Here is an 8,184-nt window from a genome sequence, read left to right as displayed (position 1 = left end):
CTCTGCATTTTAGTCTATGCGTATCGCAGGGATACGCGCGAGAGCCTAGGCAGCGCCGGATAACCAGAGCAACGGGGAAGGCAGCCAATGGACTTCTCGCGCCGCGTCTTCCCTCTGGACCAATCGGGGAGAGGCGCGGCCGCAACCTTGCGGTTGGCTCGGGCACGTAGCCAATCAATAGAGGCGAAGAGAGAGAGGAGGGGGGGGGTTGGTGGTGCGGATGCGAGCGGGTGGGAGGGGGCAAGGCTGATGAGCGCGAGGTGAACGCGCGCACGAGGTCCGCGTGCGAGCGGCTATAAGAACCCTTGCGAGCGCCGCGCGCCGCATACCGTCTGCGGGGTTCGAAGGCTAGAGGTGCGCAGCCTTTCCTGTGTGTGCGTGTGTGGCGCTGCCGTTGTTCCTTCTGCCTCCCAAGCTCGCTCTCCTCTCGCTCGTTGGCCATGAAGACCAAGTTCTGTAACGGCGGCGAGGCCGACCCTTCCCCGCTGGGGCTCCTGCTGGGGTGTGCCCAGGGCCCGGTCTTGCCCGCCCTCACCCAATCTCCCTCGTCGCTGCCGCCGCCGCCGCCTTCCTCTCACGCCGAGGCCGAAGCCAAGGAGCTGGGGCTCCGCGGGCAGCAGCAGCAGCCTCTCGCCTTGCCGCCGACGCCGCCGACCCCTCCCTCCCCGCCGGTGGAGGAGCAGCCCGACCCCCGCACCCGCCGCAAGGCGTATTTTTGGTGCAGGGAGTTCCTGCGGGGGGCGTGGCGGGGGTTGCGGGAAGATCAGCTGCGCATCACGCCCATCAGGTCAGCCACATACGGGGGTGGGGGGTGGGAACATCAAGGGATCAGCCTTCCAGGGTGAATGAGATTAAGAGCTGTGTGTCTGAGCGTGTACAGAGTGCGTTCTCGTCGCCACGAAGCAACCACATCTGGCATCAGGTTTCCAAGAGAGGGTTGTTCCATGACAGTGCGGCTCCTTCAAACCTGAAATGAGGGGTGGGGGTGGTGAAGGGGTGGGCTGTTGGCTCTTGTCGGACCTGGCACCTTTTGTCTCCCACAGTCTTCCTGATAACGACGTTATGGAGGGGAGTCTTTAAGGCTTCATATCGGATCTATACGCACTGAAATGTTACAGGGAAACCATTGTCCATATGGTGGTACTGTCGTTTTCTGCCAAGGGCACGCCACGGACCTCCCAAGAGTAATGGAAGGGCAGAAGGAGACCTATGCTTTGGGGAGATGGCAGCTTCACTGCTGCCAAGGACCCTCGGTGTTTCTGCATATTGCAAACAGTGTTGCCTTCTGTCTGAGAACATTTGAAGATATCTCAATAGATAAATTAGTTAGGTGAATGATCGACTCATTCCTGATATCTTCCTAGGCCATTGTTTGCACTAACCATGGTTTAGAATCCTAACAATGGTTCGAGCTTTAAAATGTATAGGAATATTGTAGTCTAGAGCTGCTTGACTGCTTTTGTTTCTCTTTTGTACTCTATGGAGATAAAGCAGTGGCCCCAACTATTAATTCAGACATTACAACCAAATACAGTAAGCACAGCTAATGGTTAACAAGCCCATTTTAAGCCATAGTTTGTTTCCTCTCCCCCCAGTTTACTGGATAATTCATGAACTGAACCTCACAGTTCATCATCTTTAACCATAGTTAGTGAATTGTGCAATTATCCACTCTCCAGAACCTTTGACACAAATGGAATTAAGAATAGAAAGTAATGTGTGGAAGTCCATTTACTTTTGGGAGCACATCTTTTATCTCTGTAGTCTAGTATGAGACAGATTTTTTACCAGAAGCAAGAGTAGGGTGTGCACACATACATCTTTCAAGCCACCAACAGTGATAAAGTTGTGTGTGTTAAGCCTTGAGCTGTTTTGTTGAACTCGTTACCATACTTTCATCTAGGGCAGTGTTTCCCAATCTTGGGTCTCCAGCTGCTGTTGAACTACAACTCCCACGACCCCTAGCTAGCAGGACCAGTGGTCATGGATGATGGGAATTGTAGTCCAAAAACAGCTGGAGGCTCAAGTTTGTGAAACCCTGATCTAGGAAATTAAATGAATTCCACTACATGTGTGGCTAAATAGATATGTATGCTTGTGCCAAAAAATGTGTTGCACTTCAGTTTGATTTTATTCAGTTAACTATTTTGAAATGATTTCTATACAGGAATTGCTTGTGTTATATGATTTGAGCTGATGGTGTTTCTGGAGGTTTTTGTTTGCTTACATTAGCCCATAGTCAGAAAGGAAAATCCATTTAAAAAAACCTCTTTAAATATATTACTAAGTTGACTTCATTGATTGTCTAGTAGCCATTAAATGGGAATGTACCATTCAAAAAAGCTTCTGATGAGGTGATGAAAAGTTTAAGACAATATTTTTAAAATGTGAGTCAAACTTAACTTGTAAGATGGTTTCTGAACAATGAAATGTGTATTCTACCCTGTTTGTTTTTTTTGAATGAGACTGCTCAGCAGTATGAGTCATTTTTGGCAACAAGTTACTGTAGTATCAGGTGCCTTGCTCTGACTCTCAATGCCAGCAATGAGTAGATAACTGGCTTGGGTATAGTATGGGTAAGTACAGAATGCCCAACAGTTAATACTCATACCAGATATGTCAGAGAAGGATTTATTGCCCTGTTTAAAAAAATGTTTAAAATATTTTATTTAAAATATTTGTCCTGTCCTTTATCCCAGATCCATGGACAAGTAACAATAATTTTTTAAAAAACTAGAACATATCCATGGGAATACGTATACATATAGTATTTCCCCATTTAACATGTTTAGAATTTTAATAGTTAAACTGAACTCTAAAAGCCATAGTTCCAGAATGTTCACAAGTGGCTGGACTACTTGTATATTTTAAGGGCATTTGGCAGAATCACACTGATGTGTAAAAGAGGTCATAATGTAACCCAAGAGGTCACAATATAATACAGTGTTGAACATTATTACAGCCCAATTCTAAATACGGTATGTTGACTTAGAAATATGGAATATTACTGAACTTAGTGGAACTTAAATTTCCTTTTTAGTATGCTTAGGAATGTAGCTTTAATATCTCTATAATTTATTTAAAATAGACACTTTCTTAAACACACAACTGTTTGCAACTTTTAGCTCAGAAGTAAGTCCAAATGAATTTAATGTGATTTCCTCCTAGGGAAATGCGTATAGGATTGCAACCTGAATATGTTTTATGAACAATCAGGAATTGTGGTTAAATTTGTTTCAAATATACTAAAACTATCTAAACCCATTTTTAGTTAACTCTGAGAAGTGGTCTTGTTATATCAAAACATGGATGAAAACGATGGGTGCATACTGCTCCTCTTGTGGTACCAAAACTAGAAACCAGCTTCTAGGATATCTTTACTTTTCTATGGGTTATATACAGTATAAATACATAGAATACAATTCTTTTAGATACTGATATAGCTGTATTTAAAAGAATCTGGGACTGCTGCCTATCTGTTGAGCCATGATCCTCAGCATCTGCAGTGCTTTTGTTTCTGAGCAAGTCTACTTAAGCTTCAACTGAGAATAGACACACATGGTCCCCCCCCCTCTCATTATCTCTTCCATCTCACATGCCCTGCAATAAAGACTTCACTCTTGCAAAAAACAAAACCCACCCCAAAACACCTGGGAATAGCTCCTTGCTACTTACCTTTGTGTGGAGCCTTATACTGGAGGGGGGTGGGAGAACACCTTCACTTCTGGAGCAGCCTTTGCCAATGCTAGCTAGGTTTGATGGGAGTTGTAGTTGAAAACATCAGGAGGGCAACAGGTTGTTGAAGGCTGTTCTGGAGTACCCAAGTCTTGGGGGTTCTAACTATATGGGGCCTTTAGGCACATTTGAAAACCAGAGAAGCAGTTGTGGGTACCCATCACACACCACAACCTAACAATATTTTTTTTTTAAAGAAATTTTTATTGATTTTACAGAACAAAACATACAGTATAACCCTGTCCCTTCGTCTTCCCTCCACACACCGGTCCACTTCTGCCACCAGTAGGACCCGTGTGCTTTAAGAATCAAAGGGGTCCAATTGTGAATTGAGTTCTGCTTCCCCCCTCCCTCCTCCCCCCATATCCCCCCCCTGCCACTGAGAGAACAGGTAGGGAAGAGTTATGGGGATCTGCATCCCCCAACTCTTTCATGATCATATTAACAAACCTAAAAGAAAAAGAAAGAAAGAAAAAACAAAAGAAAAAACAGAAGAAAAAAAAATGGGAAGAATTCAAACTTCCCAGTTCTTATTATTTTAACATCTTAATTGCGACTCCCTCGGTGGTCTTCCTCATGGTTTTCCAACAAAAATTGATTACTTGTGGCGAATTTTCCAACTCAGTTTCAAATCTTAATCTTATAATATTAACTCAATCCTCCTCCTTTTTCATGCTGTCCCCCCACAGGTCCCCTCCTGCCACAAGAGGTACCTGCAGGGTAACAGCACTTCCAAGGTTCCATTTCCTCCTCACCCATCTGGGCACCCCCTGCCACTGAGTGCCTCAGAATAAGAAGAGGAGGGTGGGCAGCTTTCTGCCTAAACACCTCACTTAACCTGCAATAATTTACAATCACTTAAAAGTTCTTTCCCAACCATTCTTATACTCCCTTAAGGAAACATAGCTTTTTTTCCCTTTCTTTTTGCATTCCATTTCCTCCCCCCAAGTCTTTTTCCCCCAATTGGTTCAGCGTTTCCATTGTCAAGCCAAGATTTCGAAAACCGTCTTTCAGAAACCAAAACAATACCTTTTAACTAAAGTTTTTACCCCACACCCATTCTTTCCCAAATCCATCTCCAGACCTTTGCCCCCCTTTGCCCCTGTCCTTCCCATCCCACAAAAACCCCACTCCACATTTTAACCCTTCCAGGATCTTCAATTCCATTAGACTTTAAGTCCCTTTGTCTCTCATCTTCTTGTTCTGCTTGTTTTTCTCCCTTTTGGAGGTCATCTTTTGCTTCATCCCAAACAAATTTGTCATAGTCCAAGTCCTCTTCAAATTGTTTCTTATCACCCACAGTCTCAGAGTCAATAATCTCCAAATTTGAATTAACCTCTAAGTCCTGGACTTGGACTTCAATCTCAACTGGTGGTGAGCTGGGATGTTGCCGTTCCTTGTAAAAATCTTCCCATGACAGCAAGTAGTTCAGCACAGTCTCCTGGAAGGCTCGAGAAAGTTTTGTTTTCATACCTCTCGTAACCGCAGATAAACAGGGTGTAGGGAACAATGGGTACTGGAAAATTCCTTTCTCAGACGATCGACTCCATTTTGGCTGTTCTTTTTCTTAGTTCTTAACTCAGTCCCAAATCCATTCTTACTTCCAATTTAAGTAATTCTTTGACAATTCCAAACAATTTTTCCTGTTCACAGCAGTGCAATCAATCCACCCGGTCTTTTGACAGTTTGACAGCTTTTGACAGCTGTCAAAGCGCTCTTCTCTTTAATACCGCTGTACCTCAAGGGGTGCCAGACTCAGGGGCTGAGATGGTTCCAAAAAGTCTTTTTTCCCTCTCGGGTCCACAGTTTCAAATTCTTTTGTTATTCGGCTTAGGATTTTTTTTTCCAAACGCCTCCCAGTTTCCCATTAGGAAGAGACCGGCTTCCGTTTCTTTAAAGTCTCTCCTATTTTCCAATCAGCAAATTTAAGGTCCAAATCAAAGTTCCACTTACTTCTTTAGGAATCTTTAGTTTCAAATCGGAAGAATCCGCCGCTTGCCGGGTCAGGACTCGGAGCTTCGCTTCCCGGAGGCAAGATGTGGCCCAAAATGGCTCCCGCGGTTCAACCCCGCCGGCTCACGATCGCTCTCGGGCGGCGGGGGATCCGCCAAACGGAGCGGCCGCTGGGCTCCTGAGTCATCGGAACTCTCGATCCGATGTTTTTACGGGGAGTCCGCTCGCTCTGCGGACTTCCCCCCCCTCCGAGAAGCCAGGGACCTCGGCACGCGAAAGTCCCTGCGTCCTTCTCACCGCCGCGACGAACCGGAAGGACAATAGATCCTTCTTTCAACCCTAATTTTAGCAGTTGCGGTGGGAGGAACTTGTGTGTGCCAGGGAAGGCTTCTATGGGTGCATACACTGTTGCAAGTGCCACACTGAAGACCCTTCACATCCTCCAAATGTTTAAAATGCAGGCATTACTAAACACAAATTTAGGTTTCTTCTATAAGGTTTTTGTTTAAGAGGTACTAAAGCATTGTTTTTCTGCTACTGTAAACTTTCATTTGTACCTGAAGAATAAAGAAGTACTGGTATGTTGTGGAGGGAGGTGCTTACGGTAATTTTCCCTGCCTGTGTTTCTGGTACAGTATAGGTTTGTTAGGGTACATTTTTGGAACTCTGGGGAAAGAAGTTGCGTAGAATGTTGAAAGAGTGGGTGCACAAACCTGTTTTCTGGTCCGAACCTTCCCCTGCTAAAGCTGCTTTTCTCACACAGAAAGAGATGTCAGGTTTTTCAATAGAGTATAGCAGGCATCCCCAAACTGCGGCCCTCCAGATGATTTGGCCTACAACTCCCATGATCCCTAGCTAACAGGACCAGTGGTCAGGGATGATGGGAATTGTAGTGCAAAACATCTGGAGGGCCGAAGTTTGGGAATGCCTGCAGTATAGCATGCAGTTCATCCTTGAAGTGCTGGTTGAAAGTTTTTACTGAGATTTGCTGCTTTGTCATCTTTTTCTGGTGTATAACTTGAGTATTCTCTGTGTAGTCTTAAGGCTCTTTGTGATAGGTCATTGCAAATCAAGGGCTTTTTTGCAATTGAAAATAAAGTGCCCCAGCTGCACTTCAGTATTGGGTTTCTAGTAAAAGATTAGGAGTGGGAAATAACTCCAAAGATAGGGTAGTAGAAAGATTGGCTAACTGGCAGAGTAGTTTCTGGTACTCCTTTCTGCTGTGGTATCTGTGCAATTTGATGCTCTGGACATAGATCGAGAGTAGCTTTTTGTGGTTTTAATTATTAAATTGGACTATTCTGCCCCTAGGAAAAAGAATCCAAACTAGCAAATGCTGCCTATTTTAAATGTTTGTTCATTTAGCTTCATACATATTTCTTCATTTAGATTCATAAACCAGTTATGATGGTGTGGTTTTCCTTCTGGATGGAAGTGCACAATAGGGCTTGCTTTCAGATTTAGAGCTGCTACTACTTCAGCAGCACAAGTAACTGTAAGGTTCCTTGGTGTTCAACTGGTGTTATTAAAACAAGGCAAGCAGATGCTTTGCATAGGCACATTCTTGCTGAAGGTTCCCCCTCCCCTACCAAATATGTTTTGGCAGCCCAGTCTATTTATGAAATAAATGAGTAGCAAATTGCATCAATATGAATTGTTTAAGTTTCTTCTAGTACTTGAGAACTTCAGCCAGGAAATTCCCCTTTTAGACTTGCTTAGAAGCAAGGCTACATCATCATCAGCTGGTCTGTTGGGGATTGCAAGCTAGAATTCTTTCTCTTTCTTCCTTAAGAAAGAGAAACTTCTGACTGCCACAGTTCCCACAGTGCAGCCCTCTTCAACCCACAGGCAGCATTGCTGAAGTTGTGTGTGAGAGGAGCCTTGTGAGCTATACTGTACATTGTGCAGAGGAGCATATCACTAATGTGCCCCTCAGATGAGGGATGGTCCTGCCTGTCTCTTAAGAAATAAGAAGCGGGTGTTGTCAAAGCTGTGTGCAAAGCTGTGTGCATTCTTCTGTTTAGTAAGCTCTCTTAAATTTAGAAAGAATGAATGCTAAGCAGGGGGCATCACAGGATTTTATATCACCACAGCTTTTATATCAAGTCGGACTATTGGCCCATCTAATTCCCTATTGTCAGCACTGTCTGGCAGTGGTCCTCTAGTCTAGGGGCTTTAAAGCATGTTCTTTTCCCTTCCTGGAAATGCCAGGGATTGAATCTTGAGACCTCATCTTGTAAAGCAGGTGCCGAGCTGCACAGAGGAGATACTCAGTTATAAAGGAATGTTCCATTAGGGTATCAAAGGAGATGTGCCTTGAATTGCTTCAACCTTTATAGTTTGTCATGACAATTGCACTTCGACAGTTGAAATTAACGTAGTAAAGCATAAACCTCAAGAGGCATCACTTAAGAATAATATTTTATTTACGGTATATGGTGCCACCCACTTTGGGAGAAAGGTGGGCTTATATGTACATGAAATGAACAAATTATA

At 44.2% G+C, this 8,184-nt stretch overlaps 1 protein-coding gene across 1 annotated transcript in view; it reads left to right on the top strand.

Moving 5' to 3' along the window:
• The first annotated feature begins 246 nt into the window (after positions 1 to 246).
• CHKA (choline kinase alpha) overlaps positions 247 to 8,184 on the top strand; it is a 33,678-nt gene continuing 25,740 nt past the window's right edge. Inside the window, exon 1 of the mRNA XM_035122532.2 lies at positions 247 to 787. Within this exon, the coding sequence (XP_034978423.1) occupies positions 441 to 787 (347 nt within the window). The 5' untranslated portion in view covers positions 247 to 440. The remainder of the gene's footprint in view (positions 788 to 8,184) is intronic.

The sequence above is a fragment of the Zootoca vivipara genome, chromosome 1 (genome assembly GCF_963506605.1).
Source record: "Zootoca vivipara chromosome 1, rZooViv1.1, whole genome shotgun sequence".
NCBI classification, from domain to species: domain Eukaryota; kingdom Metazoa; phylum Chordata; class Lepidosauria; order Squamata; family Lacertidae; genus Zootoca; species Zootoca vivipara.
This window is presented reverse-complemented; position numbering and strand designations above follow the sequence as displayed.